The sequence below is a fragment of the Pleuronectes platessa genome, chromosome 21 (genome assembly GCF_947347685.1).
Source record: "Pleuronectes platessa chromosome 21, fPlePla1.1, whole genome shotgun sequence".
In the NCBI taxonomy this organism is placed as follows: Eukaryota; Metazoa; Chordata; class Actinopteri; order Pleuronectiformes; family Pleuronectidae; genus Pleuronectes; species Pleuronectes platessa.
Genome location: NC_070646.1, coordinates 18,732,630 through 18,751,385, shown reverse-complemented (window position 1 = coordinate 18,751,385; position 18,756 = coordinate 18,732,630). Strand labels below are relative to the sequence as shown.

The window sequence follows — 18,756 nt, the reverse complement described above, 5'->3', positions numbered from 1 at the left end:
TATGTCCCTGTATAACTACTTTATGCTCAGTGTGAGTTATTCATGATGGAAACTAGAACACTTCCATATACGTTGAGTCTTGCCTGATTATATATCTCTTTGTTGTGCAGCTTGAGAACTGAAATTTAGTTTGTGTATCCAGTTCAACAGAGATTGATGACATGCTGCGGAAATCCACCAACCTGCTGCTGACAAGAACACTCAGCAGCTGTCTGCAAAACCTCATCAAGAAACCTCACATAGGACTAACTGAGGTGGGAACCACGCTGCTGTTACTAGTCAGTTGCACACAGCAACAGGGGTTTGAGATATGTAATGTCTCAAATTGCATCATTCTTTCTATAGCTGGTGCAGATCATCATAAATACCACCCACCTGGAGCAGGCCTGCAGGTATTTGGAGGAGTTTATAACAAACATCACCAATGTCTCCCCTGAAACGGTACACACCACAAGACTCTATGGCTTATCCACATTTAAGGTAAATTGAATGTGGACTCTTCTTTGTGTCCTCATTTTGTCTTTGTGTTAAGTGCATTTTGTTGTTGGAATACCAAATGGTTTTATACAAACACTTATTTCTGTTGTTTTTGTGCAAAAGATTTTTTCAAGTCTGATAAATTGCGAATGTTTTTCAGGACGCTCGTCATGCTGCAGAGGGAGAGATCTATACCAAACTCAACCAGAAAATTGATGAGTTTATCCAGCTTGCAGACTATGAATGGGGCATGAGTGAGTCAGATGGTCGTGCATCTGGATACCTCATGGATCTGATCAACTTCCTGCGGTCCACCTTCCAAGTCTTCACACACCTTCCAGTGAGTCTAATCCCCCTACTAACTTTGACCCACTGAACCCGGCACCTCTCTCTGTGGGACATTGTCTTTTTGATTTTGGCTTTAAATAATAGGAATGTGATAATTCTTTCCTTCTTTCCGTGCTCCATCAATCCTTGTCTTGCTATCTACATCACGTCCCTATTAAAGTGTGTCTACTATCTGAAAGTGAATTGATTTTGTGACTTTGAAGTTGAACTGAGTGTGTTGCATTGGTTGTCTGTGGTTATGCATGGGAACAGTGCTGTTACTGACTCATAGGGTGCCATGACATTATCTACAATTGGATGAGGCACTTTCGGAGATAATAAAGTTTGAAGGACTTGGTCAGTAAATGTGTGTTTGGCTGCCAGCTGCAGCCTGTTGATTGGACCGCTATGGACCACCTGCCTGCTTTTCTCTCCACCCTGTCTGAATTTAACTCAGTTTTATGTTTCCCAAGAATATCTTTTGTCTCCCATCCACACCTTCTGCAGTAGAACTGTGCTTGAACTGATTTGCTTTACTCCTTTATTATGTTGACTTGTTAAGCATGCAAAATATCGCTAGTTGAATTGACCTCCTCCAGTCCATTTATTGTTGCCACCTTTCTTTTCCTGTCCTTTCCTTCCTTCCTTCCCTCCCCCTCTTCCATTTTTGCTTGGTTTGGGGTTGTCTGCTCAGAATAACAACAATGACCATGCATCGATGTCGGTGAGTATTCCTGCCTGACTGTTACAATACTGTGCTGCCATCTGACAGGCAGTGGGGAGATGAAAATCATGTTCATGTTTGAAAGTGGAAGTTCCACTACTCCGGGCTTGTTGGTTGGTCCGGCTCCTTTTGTAACACTTAGTCAAAACACTTGGAGAAAAGTGTTAACATTAACTTTTTTGCTTTTCAGCTATTTATTATTCAAATAATACATACATTTTTTAAATCCTCAATTAATTCCTGTGCTTTTTTGTCTAATCAGATATAGGTGAGATATGAAAGGTTGTTATATAACTATTGAGTGAATGCATTTGGGATGCAAATTGTATTTTAATTGTACATCCTTTGTTTTCATATGACGTCATTGTACAGTTTGTGGTACTCTAAGAAGAAGTAAAAGCACACTTCATAGAAATGCTTTTGAGAAAATGCTCAGCCCCCAGTGGTTGATACAGATAAGCAGGAGACACATGTATAACAATGAGTTGGAAAAGGTGCAAACGCTGTTGCAAATTGCATTTGTCTTCATTGCAACTTGCTGCCAAGGCAACAGGACTGCATACACACTAACACTAGCTTTTTTTCTTTTAGAAGGTGTTTACACGCCAAAACATTGCACCAAAAAAGTGGTGTTTGTTTTTGTAAAGCTTTCTGTCTAGATTATAGTGAAGAAAACAGTAGGAAATAATGTGCTCTCTGTTCTTCTTCACCATTACTGGGGCGGCTGTGGCTAAGGGGTAGAGGGGTCGTCCTCCAACCTGAAGGTCGGCGGTTCGATCCCCAGTCTGAACCATCTGCATGCCGAAGTGTCCTTGGGCAAGATGCTGAGCCCTGAATGGCCCCCCATTGAATAAAAAAGTGCTGCGATTAGATTTTTAGTTTTAGTAAAACTGTACTGTAAAGCGCTTTGAGTGGTCATCAAGACTAGAAAAGCGCTATATAAACACAAAACCATTTACCATTACCATAACCATTTACTGTTAAGCAGCTTTCAGACATGCACTGATTTATGGACATTCTTGCATGAGAGCCTATATGTACTTTCCCCGGAATTTTTTCAACTAGCCTCCTGGTATAAACTCATCAACAGGATTCACCTTGAGCGAGTAGGCGCGTTGACGACTTTTCAACCATGCAACAGATGCAAATAAAAATACAAATATCAAAGGATGAAAAAGCATTTAGATTTTATAGGCAGGTTTTAATGCTGCGCATCATTTATCACTGCTGTCTCTCTGCTAGTCACCTATCAACATGAAAAATAGTAACAGAGATGTTGTTGGGCTGCAACAAAGGAATTTAAACATTCACTCATATACCTTTGATTACACAAATGACTGTATAATTTTAATATGGATGTTTCCTTAAGAAGCTATTTTTCAATATGACTTTCATTGCGGTTGAATTGTCCTTGCCATTGGGGTCACCACATAACCCATGTGAGACTTATTGCATGAATATCTATGAGAATGACTTGTGTTGATCTGCTGTCCCTGTTCACCTCAAACATTTAACTCATACTTTGAAGTTAAAACCTGATTGCTCACATAAAGAGCAAAGTCAAGAATATCAAGTAATGGAAACACTCACAATTCAATTTCAACTTGGAGTTGTAAACATGATGCCGTATAATTATGTGAAGCATTGTATGTGTATGGTTATTGATTGACATTGTGTTGTGCCTCATCTGCATGTGTTGGAATCTGGTTTTAATTTTATGTTTGCTGTTTTTAAAAGATCACATCTTGGTAAATTAATGGCAACGTAAACAGTGTTATATCTCATAGTGAGAGATTTCAGTAATCAAAGCATGCTTTATTATATATTCGTGACACGTGAAATGTTGAATGTCTTAAAAATATCCAGTATAGATAAGAATTGTTTGATGCACAAGGATTGCTATTGCACAGTAGCTGTTCATTACGTTAGTCCAGGGGTTGGGAACATTTTCATCTTTTGAAGTGTATGAATTGTCCTTCATTATGTTAATGCTATTAATTAGATTAATAGCAAATGTAGGGCTGGGCGATATGTCATATCGATATCAGTCAATATCGATATATATCACGATATAAATCAAATTACTACTTCAGTCATTTCTGCTTCAGATGGTAAAAAAGATTAGCGATATTACCAAAGTAGCCAAAGTATCTGCACTTCCTTTTCCTCTTAACCTTCTTTTCAACAATGCCCTCGTCTTTTAAGCCTTGATCTGTGTTCGCTGGGGACGTTTTCTTCGTTCGAGTTTTCGTTAACATTTCTATTGTCATTTTCTCTTCGCTCTCACTCACACTAATGTACTGATGTACTGGTAGGCATGACTGCAATAGCCCACACTTTAGCACGTGTGCTGCTGCCGGCTGCTACTTCTACGCTCTGTACTGTGTGCGTCAACCTAACCTGGCATGGCTTTAACTCTATTCCAGCCATATGATTGAATTTGCGCGGAGCTATTAGTTATTATTATTGGCTGTCCTTGTTGTCTGTCAAAACACGGATGGGTATAAGTTCTATCGTCCATGTCTTATATTTCGGGGAAAAGTTATTCTGCGATATTTATCTTAAGCGTTTTATCGCCCAGCTCTTAGCACATTATACATACCTGTTTGGTAAAGCTTTTCTTTATTAATTTATAACATATTTCATGTAAATGACTCACAGATGTACAATTTGAAATTGGGAACATTCTCTGACCCACAGATGCATGTCTTGTATCTACATGTATCAATGGTCAGTGGTCATTGATGTTATTTCCTTTTGTGTTTGCCACTGAAGGAAATGTCATCATCAGTATAATCAGGGCAAAGCTAAAACGTAAAAAAGACAAAACATTGGATGACTGAACAGCACCTGAATCCATGTATCACGATCTCAGCAATCTGATATAGAGCTATAGTTTTTAACAGTGGGAGGAAGTGGAGATGTGTCATCTGTCTTTATATACAGTCTATTGACTGTGCCAGTAAAACCTCACATACATGCATACATAAGCATATTGTGAATTTTTCAACATCATGCATAATGTTGATACAAATCAGTGCCTTTAAAGCTTTGTGCACCACTTAAGTGTCTGCTCTGATTTAAATACATACCTTTATTGTAGAGTAGGTTGACTGTGCATGCAGTGAGAGCCGTCTCTAGACTCCAGTCTTGTGCTGCCCTTTCTGAGGAAAGTTCTCTCAGCATGTTTGGAGCAGAGGTTTTTTGGGGGGGTTTGTCTGTGCTTCTTAACAGACGGTTGGCAATTGGCTGTTCACTTTCCCAGTGATCTTTCAAAAAACGTTAGAACTTACAGCCCATATGTTCCTGACCCCTGGGCTAATGAGTAGATGTTATAAATTGCTGATTGCTTTTCATTTATTTAAATCTAGAATTCAAGGTGAAGCCAAGACCTAACGCTGAATTATATTTTTTCATCCTTGCTCTTTATCCCCTACATCTATTTTTCTCCTGTATATTCCTCTCACAAATCTTTCTCCTGGTCTTTTGCCATTTAACCTTTTACTCCTTTGCCAATTGCCTCAAACTATCTCTTTTATATCTCTTCACTCTCTTCCTTTTTACTCATCTGCCCTTCCTGCTTGCTTTATCCTGACCAAATCATTTCTGTCCACAATGGCTTCCTCCCTTTTTTTTATTAATTTTCACCCCTGTCAATGACCTCATTCCACCTCTTTTCCTTCCTTTGTTTCCTCATTCTTTTTCCTCATCCCCATCCTAATCTTTCCCACACGTTTCCATCTCTTCCGTCTGTCTTTACACCTCTCCCTCCTGCTGCCTCTCTCTCTGCAGGGTAAAGTGGCCCAGACAGCTTGTATGTCAGCCTGTAAGCATCTGTCCACATCCCTGATGCAAATGCTGCTGGACACGGAACTCAGACAGATCAGTATGGGAGCCGTTCAGCAATTCAACCTAGATGTCATTCAGTGTGAATGTGAGTATAAATATGTGTAATAGTTAGGTTTATTTAGTTTGCATCTACAGAGCTGGAAAGACATCATTTTATTACTAATTGATTTACTAATTGATTTGTTTAGATCTCTGACTGAAATGAAAAACACATTTCCAAGGTCTGTTTTAAACATGTCTGAAAGCGAAAGTTAAAATGTGCATTGAGGTGCATGCATGCATGTAATTGGTGCAGTAAATGCAGATATTTTCGTGAAATGTACTGTAATTGTCTTCCTAGTGAAAGAAGAGTGGCAAAACTTGTTAATCTGTGTGAAATGTGGCCCATCAGGAATAATATTTGGCCTGCAGGATCCTTTTAATATCTTAATTTTTATTTAACCACATTGGACTGAAACAGACATTCACAGGGTTCTGGATGCTGATCTTCGTCATTGCAACAACATTCATAGAATCACTTCCTATTTAAGCATTTCTCTACAAAGTAAAAGCATAACTATCGTTGTTTAGTTTTTTTGCTGTTATGCTTTATATCAAGGTGAATTACCGAGCTTTCATATTGAAAAGCTGCGAATTTGGCTCTGAAGATTGTTTCGATTGCTCAATAGACCACTGAAATAGCCGACTTGCAATGTATAAGTAAATCATTCAAACGTATATATGAGCCGCACACATGAACAATAATAAAGCTAATTCAGTTTCTTTTTATGAAAAAGATTGACTATAAAATTGGTGCAAACTATTGGTGGACAAAAAAAATGCTTGTCAAAGTACTGAGAAGTTTATTTTTATTAAAGTGTAAAATGTTCTGCTCAGTACCTATTTGGTCACAATTCTTTAATAATCAAATTCAAGGGATCCTTATCAAAAATGTTTTAAAGTTTTATAATTATTCATTAATCGATATTGGTACTGGCCTCTAAATTTCCACTATTTAATCTCCAGAGGTTAACAAGTTGTAAATCTTTCATCAAAATTTCCCTCTGTACAAACTAAAGCTGTATTTCAAACAGTATCAGTATCATAAAAAAAAAAAAACATTCTGATTTCACAGGTCATTCTAATTGATTGATTAAAGTTGCCGGCTTAAGAGGAAGTGGTCTTTATTGGCATGAGGCAGATAACACGGTGCATTTGTAAGACTGATGTGTGTTCCTTCCGTGACTTAGCTCAGAGTTTAAATAGGGTACATCAACACTGTTGTTTTACATGATCCCAGTTATAAAAAGAAGATTTGGAGCTGCAATTTTTGACACTAGCTTTGTGTACTGTATACTGCAAGTTTTAAGTTATTTTTTTTGTTTCTTCTCAGTGTTTGCCAGCTCTGAGCCCGTCCCTGGTTTCCAAGGAGACACACTCCAGCTGGCCTTCATCGACCTACGACAGGTAAAGTTTCTCCCTGAGCTAAAGATACTTGTTTAAACAGACTTATCAGCAAACGTTCGTCGTTTTTTCATTTAAATCTCACATTTTCTGCCCGATTTATCCAAATCATCTTCCAGTATGTGTAATGTGTTTCTCCTGCGCTGGTTCCTCCATTATTAAATACAGCACAGTTGTGTTGTGCTTGCCATGATTCACAAAAGGCTAACTAATTGATGAGCTGTCAATCACATAGGGAAGATCACTAAAGGTCTGATGCTAAGAGCTGAGCAATTACAGCACAGAATAATTACGATAAAGGATGCTAACAACAAACAGGGGATCAATTGGTATTTATTTGTTCTAGAAGCTGATGGCAGAGTCGCCAATACAGGGATTGCCAAAATAATATTTTTCAACCTTTATACACTTTTCTTTGTACTTCAGCTGCCCCACGTTTCACCTCTCTGTATCACAACCAGCAATATTGTGTTTCACCGGCCTTTTCAACTTTCACCTGTACTGTAGTTCACCTGCTCATGAAAACAGCCCCCCACCAACCAGGCACACACACACACACACACACACACACACACACACACACACACATTGCCCCCCTTCCCTTTTTGTTGTCAACACCAGTGGTATGTAAAGTGCTGCTTCGTCTCATTAACTTGAGTCTGTGTTGACCTGTTAATCTGAGCCTGAGGTGGAGGCTTAATGCTTCATGCAGTCCAGGTCACCGCACTATACTAGGTAAGTTTGTTGAAATCACTGTAAGCACACTGAAAAAAGTAAGATTGTGACTAGTAAGGTACTGTGGATGAATCAAATTTCCCTCTCTATTTATTAAATTAAAATCTTAAAGGAAAACCAGTAGTAAGCAATGTGCACATGAAGGCATATTGCTAGATTTATGTTGTACAGTGTGTATGTGTAGTATTGGTGTGTTTCTTGTGTTAACTGAGTGCAGGGGCTTCTAAGGTCTAAAGGAGGTTTCAAAGCTGACATGGCATGACGTGAGTTAAATTCAGGTTTGAAAGACACTGAGTCTTATTTATTTAGTTGACCTAAGTAAGATTTATGGGCAGTCATTTCCTGATAAATCCATGTCATGTCATGAAAAGGATAACAACGTCTTAGTTTCAGTCAAGTAGCAACATGTGAAATATTTCAACAAGCAATTCAACATATATGTAAAGCTAAAGCTCCAAATATATATAAATAAAGAATGAATTTTTGTATTTCTTTCAGGGAAAGCCTACGAGACATCAGCCGCTGATTATACGTTTTAAACAACTCGCACTGCAACTTACCTACAGTATTTTCATTAAAAGAATAGAAAATAAGAAATAGAAAAAATTGAAGGACTTGATTGATAATTCAAACGGTTGACTGACTTATCAACTTAAGTAAATGTAAAATGTTGAACTTTGCATTGGTTTTTGTATTATTATTATTATTATTATTATTATTATATTTGTTATATTTGGATAAAAAACGGTGTCGTTCCAAATAAAATATATTTTTCAATCTCTACAAATTGCTTAAATGCCTAAATTCCCAGACAAAATGTATATTATTCTGAAGAGACCTTATGTTTCCTGTGATGCACCTCATTAGACAAGATGTGTCCATGATCTCTTTCATACATGCTGCTTGGTTGACCTATTAATCCCAGCCTTGGGTAAAGGGGTTTGGAGGCATCCACAGGCTGAGGTTACCTACAGGTCATCCTTTTACTTTCCCTTTATCTTATGGCTTAAAATGTCTAAGCTGTAACTGCATTTTAGATTGTTATCTTGTAAGTTTAGTGACTGAAAGGCAAAACTTGTGTGTGATAGAGGGAATTTCTATAAAGGGCTGGAGATTTGAATGGATTTTTGCAGTTGTTGCAGTAGAGTTGATGTTAATGTATCAATTAAAACCATTCACGGTTAATAACATATCACACCTCAGTCATTAAATGCGCCATTTAAATAAACTGGCTTAAAAGAACCTGTAGGTTTTTCTATTGCTATATAGTTAAGATTAGCTTTACCAACCAGTCAGAAATGTAATTGCAGCATTAATTTCTACTAACCAAGAGGAGTCTCCATTGATGGAATGTAACGTCAGTGTAAACTCTCATATTGCTTCTAGTACTTTATTGCTTCTCCTTAAGTTAGCCTGGTAAGGAACTAGCCCCAGTCTGTCTCGTCTTTGTAGCTTCCAGCCTGCCCTGAAGACGTAGTGCTGCTCAGAGGACATATAACCTCACCACCACCCGCTAACAAACCGTGTTAGGGGGCAAAACAATGACATTGTTATCCTACAAAGATATCCTACAACTTAAAAGAAACTAGCTCATTTATGGAGGTTATTTTTAAATTACCATTTTCATTTCTTTATGTGCAGGAAATATTTTTGTTTTAATAAGTATTTTTCAGGCTTTTTATTTTTAGAATACCTAATTGTACTATTTTAATCCATATAATGCATGTTCAAACAGACATTTTGTTATAAACATTGACCAAGTCAGTGAGCTTGATTACTTAATGCCAGGACTCTACTGTGGGAAGCTGTGCATCCTCTGGTCGACACAAACCTTGTTAAAACATATACATGGATTGAGTCAGAGTGTATTCAGAGTGTTTTACTCTATAACGGATAAGGAAGTGTTCCAAATATACATTTTTTGTTACATATTCGACACATAGACATTGAAACTGTGTTGAAATATTATCTTTATCTTCTATTTTGCTGCAAATGCATGCAGCACAGGGAGGAAAAAGGCGAGACTCCGATTCTTTAGAAGAGCAGCATTGTTGACATGCACCTGAGACTCCCGTCTGATGCTGTCTCATGAGTTCCTGAATGAAAGCAAGACGTTTTGAGATGCACACATGCCGCTAACGTTGCCAATTTGACCCAGGCAATTTTCTGCAGGTTATACAGTTGCAAGTTGTGGTGGCAGCATGCCAGTCATTCACTGACACCTCACATCTAACGAAGAACCCAGGAATCCATAAAACTTAGTTTCAGCTGCTTGCAACCCCGGCTCTATTCTTTCAAACAGTACTCAAGCTCATTTAAAAAATTGATGATGAGAGTTTGGCGCAAGCTGTGAACATAATGACTCCCAGTAGATCTTGTTCTGTATTCTTACCTGTGAACCCTTGCACAGTGACAGTGGACTACCCCTCACACAACACAGAGGTGTTCACTATTTCACTCGTATGATAACATGACTCAGCTTGCCCAGCAGGATCCTGTGAGATTAAGGACTGTTTTTGTCAGATATAGACTCGCTTAAATCCCACAGGGGGAGATTTTCACCATTGCAACATCTGGAAATGGGCAAGGTTAGATATCAAGAGATAAAAAATATTAACTTCATCAGTGTGTTTACATGAGGTTCACATTGTCAACATAAGATTAGTTTTGCAAATACAGCAAGCAACGGATTGTTAGAAAGAAAAAGTAATGTCCTTTGGAGATGGGGGTTTGTGGGAACCGTGCTGGTCTGAGAGCAGCAGTAAATACATGGCACTGCAATGTGGCTCTTTTGACACCTGCAGATGGTGCAGCCAAATCGGAAGGAGCATCTTTCTGCTGTTAAAGTGGGTCATTATTCTAAAATAACCACCACGAACTGTTGTGAGTTCAGTGAGTGGCTTCCTCTACGTGCCTGCTCATCACTTAGCTCCAGGTGAGAATCGTGGCATTGTTGCTAAGCCCCTCTCTGTATGTCAGAGTCTCTCAGTCAGCTGAATAATGCTATTATCACTAAGCAGTTCTTTCACCGCTCTTTCAACATGACCCAAACACCCAGCTGTTTCACCCTGTGACATTAGCATACTTTGTGTGTGTGGGTGGGGTAGGGAGGTCATCTCCATCAGGTTATCCAGGGGTCGTGGGGTGGTCATTTTAAATGTTCCTGTTCACACTTAACACTAATCATGTAAGAGAAGAGGCACCCCCCCTTATCTTCTTCTCTCTGCAACTCTCAATCTTCTGCCTGCTCTCTGTGTCTCTGGCTATATCCACACTAATTTAGACATTTTAAACACTTAACTTCTGCTACATTTGTCAGCCCCCCACACTTCTCCTAAGATTTTGAGCCCCTAAAATTTGGGAAATGCTGCAGGCCCTGTTTTAGTTAGAAAACCTGGAGGATTGGGTTTTAGTCAGGACATACAGAAACTGACCCCACCCCATTCAAACCTGGTATTAACATCCATCCCAAGTCATCGGATAACAAGTGGTCAGCACTAAATTCAGGTCTGGATGCACCCAAATGCGTCCGCAGTACATCATGAGATCCAATACCACATTTCAGAGGTGGTCATGGATTTAAGTGGCAACATGCTTATTGCTGTGTAAAAAATGCGTTCTGAGCAATATATAAAGATATTTTGTCTTTCATCATAGTAGATCATTGATTCATAGAGCTCATCGCTACCTCTCCCTTGCACCGACACAACGGTCACCTCAACCTCCACAGGGAAAAAATTGGAAGGTGTCTCACAAACAATCATATACAAGTGGTAACTCCAAACCTCTCTTTTCAGCCTGAAAGTTTACATCTCTGTATAGGAAATGCACAAGATCAAATGGAAGTCCAGTGTTTTCCCTTAAATATCGACACTGTGGCGGCCCACCAATTATAATTTGTCCAAATTATTGGCACTAGCATACACCTAGCATAAGAGACTCAGACCCCATAGTTTCAGCTGCAGTCACTATGAATCTGTTTCGCTTGATAGTGACCTTCGTGCGGTTGCACCCCAGTTACTACCATAGATTGAATTCATTTAGTTGTTTAAATTATATTGTAGACCTATCTCATGATTGAACCCTTACAAACAAGGTGTTAACCTATGTCAAATGGGTGGACCATGTAGTTACAGGATTTGGTTCTGGCCTCAACTTTGCAACAATAAAGGAGTGTGAAAACTCCCAAATGTCCATAGAATCAAGGACAGAATCAATTAAATGAGTGCTTCTCATTTATCAGATGTTATTTACTGCTAATTTCATGACTTAATGTGTGGCAGACTACAAAATGCCACTATAGCCTGTAAAAAGAATTGACTCTTGAATATCTGAAAGAGACGTGGTTTATTCAGAGCTGAGAAACAGTTGGTGGTATCGCTCTGTAAAACTATGACTTCCAGCTTCTCTGGTGAATGTCTACAAAAGTTCAGGGTTGCAGTACATGTGTGAAAACAGCTAAAGAAAGGCAAATGATCATGTTGATCTCTTCTGTTCACATTCCCCCATCAACTTCAAACCTGTAGCACCACCCTGCATCTTTCTTTTTTACCACTCTAAGGTTTTTGTCTTTAATAGACGTCTGCTGTATATCTAAACATTGTATATCTCTGTGTGTGTTTCATAGCTCTTGGACCTGTTCATGGTGTGGGACTGGTCAACATATCTGGCAGATTACGGCCAGCCAACCTCCAAATACCTGAGAGTGAATCCAGCCACTGCCCTGGCTCTACTTGAGAAGTGAGTGCATTCCATACTGCAACACTACTCGGGACGTGATCTGTGAACCAGGAATCAAATCAGCTGAAATGTCTTTTGAACCTAACATTTTTCAGTGCCATGGTATTTATGCCGCCGCAAATGTGCAATCAATCCAATTTCCTCAAAAAAGGCTTTAAGGTTCATGTTAATGTCCAAGTCGAACCCTTAAGGGGACATGTGCATGTAGCCCAACGTTTGGACTGTGCATTGACTTTACATTCACTAGTTTGCATGCTCTTCTTTAAATATGGTCTCAATCTTGTTCTTTCAATTGCCTACACTGTTTTGGGGGAAGAATGAGTCTGTTACCCCTACTGTGTGACATTGCATATCATTTCAAACTTAAATAGCTTGAGTTGAATGTGGCCGCTTGTTTCCTCTCCCTCTGTTTTTTGGTAAAAATGTTCTTACTGCTCCTCTAAATCTTATTTTGTCTACTGTTTTTCCGCTGCTCCTAACGGCTGCTACTCAGAGTCCACCGGGGGTAGGTGCAGCTTCCTAGCTTTTCTTTTGTCTTCTACACACACACTCACATCTAGGAGTGGTTCTACTTCCTATTCTTAAGCTCAGCACAAAGGCTGCCTAATTGTTTGACTATGCGTAATCACATTTTTATAAACCAATTGTTAATTTTCATCTATTCAACTTTTTGTGACTTTTACCATGGTTGATCATACATTTACGCGAAGTGATTTAGTGGCTCATGGTTGAATGCATTAGCTGCAGTTGTCCACTTTTGTGATTCTTTCATTGTGAGGTCTTTTGTCTTGAAACCAAACTTTTTTAATGTGTTTTGTATGGTCTAATAGTTTTTTTCTTAAAACCTATTATAAAATTGTCTAACTTTGATTTCAGGTTTTGTGTATATATACACATTGACCATTGTCATGTAGCCAGTTGCTGTCAGAAACATTGTCTGTTCAGTTTCATTGATACTCCAGTTTGCAGATTCTTGATAATATGGTGTTCTCGACCTGGCATAAATTTAGGATCATGTCTTGTGAACATCTCTGTCACGAAAAGGCTCTGCAAGTCTATGCGTTCATCCATCCATTATCTGTAACGCTTATCCTTTGAGAGTCACTGGGGAGGCTGGAGTCAATCCCAGCTGAAATCTGGGTAGAGGTGGGGTACACCCTTGACAGGTCACCAGCTAATGACAGGACCAATATAAAGAGACAAACAACAATTCACACTCAAATCAATCGCCAATTTAGTTCCCCAATTATTTTAACCCCACATTACATGCCTTTTGACTGTGGGAGGAGGCAAAGTTTCTGGGGAAAAATTTAAATTCAACACAGACAGACCTCCCAACAAAACTGGGATTCGAACTGGGAACTGCATATATGATATCATAAATAGTGAATAACAGATAAAAAGATGCAACTGTAGCGTAACATTACATAGGGATATATCCTGCTACTGTGTGATCACTACGTCTCACTCTGTTTTATTCGAGAACTACCAAAATACACTAAGTAGGAAACAAGCAGGACACACTTTTATTTTGTATCTCTTTTTATCCCTTAACTCTATCATATAAAATTTAGCGTTGCATACATATTATTTCTAATAGAAACAATATGTATGTAACACTACATTTTTTGTGAGGAACCTACATTTTGTAAACATAGAAACTTTGTATGTTTACAAAATAGAAACTTTGTATGTTTACAAAATGTAGAATAGAAACTTTCTATGTTTACAAAATGTAGAATAGAAACTTTCTATGTTTACAAAATGTAGGCTCCTCACAACTTATATAGACTCTCTTCAGACTTTTTTAATCCACATTAAATCACATATGTGTTTGGTTTGTTTTTTGTTTTGATAAACAAATGAAATTAACAAACTAGTTGCTGGGTTTGATTGACATCTCTCAAACCCGCCCAATTGTAACAGTTGCACCTCAAATATGCCCCAAACCAGCCCTAAAAAAGAAAAGTCTTCCACCTGCACTCGTAGACAATGTGTAACTTAAGTCTACTGACCCAAATTAAATCATAACATCATAAGTTTCGTTTGTCACAATCAAGGCGGAGTGAAGAGAATACATCTGTCTGACAGCCTCTTCCTCTCTGTTTCCAGGATGAAGGACACCAGTAAGAAGAACAACATTTTCTCTCAGTTCAGGAAGAACGACAGAGATAAACAGAAGCTGATAGAGACTGTGGTTAAACAGCTGAGGAGCCTGGTCAACGGAATGTCCTCATGAACACACACACAGATATTGCTGGCACAGAGAGGGGATGAAGCATGCATGCAAACACACACAGACACACACAACAGGAAGATTCGGAGGCCTGGCATACAAACTCACACACATAATGGCACAGCAATACACACTGTACAAGGCATGCAGGGAAATTAAGCAGACACAGGATCTGTATGAAGTCAAGTCCTCCCTGTACTGTTTAACTAGATTGAATATCCAATGTAAATAACACAAACACACTTAACAGTTTTATTGGACTGAACAGTAAAAATGTTTGTAGTATTTTCATGATGATGATAAGACGAGCTATGTTTGTACATTTGTGAGAGTGCTATGATTGTAGCTGCGGAGGGAGACTGGTACAGCACAGGAAGTGACACTCCTAAGTACTGGCACAATGAGGTTAAAGGTCAATAACACTTTCTGCCCCTCACATAAATGGGACGAACCATTTCCTGTAGATACATTTATTAACACCTGTGCTATGTAAAAAATAACAGTACCTCTATTCTAGATGGATGGTGTCATCAACAATGTGTTCAATGGAACACATTGTTTAGCTTTTTTATTTGGAAGAAATCATTGTTAATCTAGAATGATGGACTTTACAGATGACTGTAATCAGATGAGTGTAATCTAGATTCCCTCATCTGAAATATTTAATTTATGGTCTGGAGAAAATTCAGATGCTTAAAGACCTGTATAGATTTTGAGTGTAACGATAAAAATGTTTATTTTTCATTTCAACAACACCTCGCAATCGTCTTGCTTGATGTTAAGACTTATCGGCCCCTCTCTGATGAATTCTTACCCTAACACCTCTCTCTGTAAACGCACAGACTAATTGACATGGATCATTTTATTCTGAATAGTCAGATAAACTCCCAGCACAATCATCATCATTAAGAAATGTGACCACATGTGCTGCAGATTCTGCTGAAAAATCTCACTGCTTCCACATGGTTTTCACCTACTGTCTATGCCCCCAGAATGATGGGACTGTAGCCTTAGATGGCTCTGACCAAGTTAAGCTCATTGTCCCAATACCTGAACTCTTGTACATGCGTGTGTGTGCGGCCGTGTGAGTGTGTGACATGCTGAGGTCTTGGGTTGGTGGAAGAATAGAGGAGTGGATGATGACGTCTTGAAAGACTGATGTTCATGAAAAGAGTGGAGTGTTGTCTTTTCTCATTTGTAGCTTTGTTTCCTGTCTCATTTTCTTCTTCCTCATGTTGTACATTAAAACTTTGCAGACAGACCCTCACAGTGACTCAACATGGACAAGATTGTGAGTCGTTGACTCCCAGATTGAAGTCTGGGACGTCACATGTTTTCTGATTGGAAGAATGTCATAAATAGAGGTGTTTAATGATTTGGCCCAATATGCGTGTAGAAGTTGGATCACATAACATAACATAACACCTGAACCAACTAATGCAATTCATGCAGACATAGGTCAGAACATTGCAAAATGTGATGTCATCACATGAGAAGTATGCCTCTGTCACAGCAAGCTGACACCTGGTATGAAAATGCAGTCTGTATATGGCTGCACAGCTTGCTCCAGCCGCTGTTATTATTCAGTATAATCTGTTGTGTAGTTTATCTGACAGCAGCGCCAGAGAGGTTGTATTTTCAACCTTGTCTGATTGATTGTACGCGAAGACTACAGGACAGATTACCACAAAACTTGTTTGAATGATGTGTTATGAGTCAGGGAAGAACCCATTCAATTTTGTTGCAGATTTGGATCAGGGGGTTGATCCAGGATTTTTTTTTACTTTCTATAACTTGGCGAGATAGGGCGATTTTAACATGTTCACCTTCTTCCCAGAGAATAATTCATGGATCTTGATGGAAAAAAATTATATTTCTATGACTGTGCAATTTGGTGCAGCTTGACTGAGTTTAAGGGAACTGTTGGCCTTTGGTGGAAGTATGCGATTCTAGTTAACCTATGTTTTCATTCATTTCATTAGACAGTTGTGTCACAATATGTTTCCAGTATGCATTTCATTTGAGAAAGAGAGAGGGTTCACAGTATCCCTTCAGGAGACTGGAGCAACCACATGACAGTCTTATTAGCCAAGCCAGGAATACTGCTAACAAGCGTCTTTACTGGCTATGATTACATTTCTTTTGCTCAAACTTAAGTCACAGGCCTGTAATCAGATGTTGTATTTCAGATGACATGTTAGTACTGGGTGGTAAATTTCGGTGTTCACAGACCAGCTGGCAAGTCAAACACATCCTTGTCTAATCTGACGACCTTTAGCTGTACTCAGTGATTGCAGCTAGAGCTTTGTTGGGTGACTCCATAGTTGTGAGGGAGGTTTCCTGTGGCATGCCCTCTTCCTCCCTCTGTAAATCCTTCAGTTGTACAGTGAAGGAGATTATTTATGAGAAGTTAACAGCTGTCCACCCAAATGATTTGATTCACACTTGTATTAATTAACCTATATATTTAACAGATTCACGTTCTAAATTCTTTCTTTTTGTTCCTCAGGGTGAAAATAAGCTTTAGAATAAAATAACCCACAGACATCCACAAAGCACAGCAATAATAATTGGTTCCTTTACAGCCTCGAAGGCACGTCGAGTAATTAATTAAACTTGCACAGGACTCCTGATAAAACCATTTGTAATGAGACTGTTTCTATTCTGTTTATGTTTTGGGTCTGTGCTCTACTTTTAGCTTTTTTGCACTGAAGCTGATGATTCTTTTTATTTTTATTTTGCCTTTTTAATAGTTGCTTGTAAATGCCACTGTATATACTGCATATTTTGTAAAGAAACTATTACATCAGGTTGTCTGCAACAAACTGAACTGGAGGTTGACACTGTGATATGCCCCTCCATCTACACCTACAGTAAATATGTAATTAATACAATTCTGAATTTGCTTTGTTTGCTTACCTGGTGAACACAGTTGAGTGCAGTATGAGGAGCTCAGTGACTCATGTTGGTACCTTCTCTCCATTCAACACAGGCAGACATCCAAACTATAGTGTGGTCACAGATCAGTTTTTGTGGCAGTGATTCTGTGCAAACGCATCCTCTCTGGTTCTCCTTGTTGGAGGCCTGTGCCATTCAGTTCTCCATCTCCTGCAGGTATTCATACCATTTACCATAAATTATCTTATAATAGCCAATACTCGAATTACAGTCAAGTCTGAAATCTAAGCAGGACGAGTCTAAACAAATACAAGCTCGCTAAAGATCGTTGAGGATATGTGTAATACCTTTACTCTGAATTTCCACAACCAGAGACATTGTTGTAAAAAATGATCGAATACTGAAACTGTGTAGGTTCACAACTCTGTACCTGAGGGAAATAGTTAACAAATAAATCTATGTTGATTTATATAATATATAATGTGTCACATAATCTCCTGCTGACTTGATCAGACCCTTTACTAGTACAAATATACTAGTATAATGGCACAAATCAAGTTTTTACATTATGTATGTTAGTGATTCTTTGAATTCAGATAAAAGGTGGGACAGTTGTTCTTGCCTTAACACAGATGGAGAGTGGGTGTAGAGAGGGTACATGTTAACAGCTTTACCTTTGTTGTTCTCAGTGAGACACCCTGACTGAGATGTTGTTTTCCTACGTTTGTCGTTTTTATTTTTGTGTGATGTAATAAAAACATGTAAAACAGGAATGTCTGACATAAGGCTGATTTAACATTTGTCATTATTCATGAACAGCCCTGTAGCGAGTATTCCTGTAACGCTGCCATAAAGAGGATGGGTCATGAACTTTGTTGTGAATAATTAAGGTTAATTCGAGCTGATTACCAGTTGGCTCTGATGTGGTTTGGGTAATTTCATTTTACATGAGAGGTGTAATCATGCAAAGGTTTGGGGTTACTGTTCTGTTACGTAACCGGCAAATCAAGAAACAATGATAAATCATTTGTCATTTGTTTTCAGAATTTTAAATATAGCTGTGTCTCAATGTTCAAAGCAGTTTCGGGAAAATGTTTGGTAGAGCTGTGAACAAGAAAAAAAAATGCACATCGATTTCATAATTATCAACCTTCTAATGCATATTTATCAATCTTACCATTTTGAAAATTTCCTCGACGCTGTTGTTCGTCCCTAGCCTGACGTTGTCAGACTCACAATTCTAGTCAGAATGTGAGTCTGAGACCGCTCCATTGGGCTGTGATTATGGGGCGTGTTTCAACTGACCAGGAAGTAAAATTCTTCTTCG

At 38.7% G+C, this 18,756-nt stretch overlaps 1 protein-coding gene across 5 annotated transcripts in view; it reads left to right on the top strand.

Moving 5' to 3' along the window:
• Positions 1 to 18,202, top strand: part of exoc6 (exocyst complex component 6) — a 44,994-nt gene extending 26,792 nt beyond the window's left edge. For 3 of the 5 annotated variants that reach the window (XM_053413198.1, XM_053413200.1, XM_053413201.1), the window contains 8 exons: positions 143 to 254; positions 346 to 480; positions 638 to 817; positions 1,499 to 1,528; positions 5,321 to 5,462; positions 6,750 to 6,823; positions 12,183 to 12,295; positions 14,408 to 18,202. In XM_053413198.1, coding sequence (XP_053269173.1) covers positions 143 to 254; positions 346 to 480; positions 638 to 817; positions 1,499 to 1,528; positions 5,321 to 5,462; positions 6,750 to 6,823; positions 12,183 to 12,295; positions 14,408 to 14,534 — 913 coding nt within the window. In that variant the 3' untranslated portion in view covers positions 14,535 to 18,202. The remainder of the gene's footprint in view (positions 1 to 142; positions 255 to 345; positions 481 to 637; positions 818 to 1,498; positions 1,529 to 5,320; positions 5,463 to 6,749; positions 6,824 to 12,182; positions 12,296 to 14,407) is intronic. The other 2 variants (XM_053413199.1, XM_053413202.1) reach the window with 1 other exon arrangement.
• Positions 18,203 to 18,756: the final 554 nt, after the last annotated feature.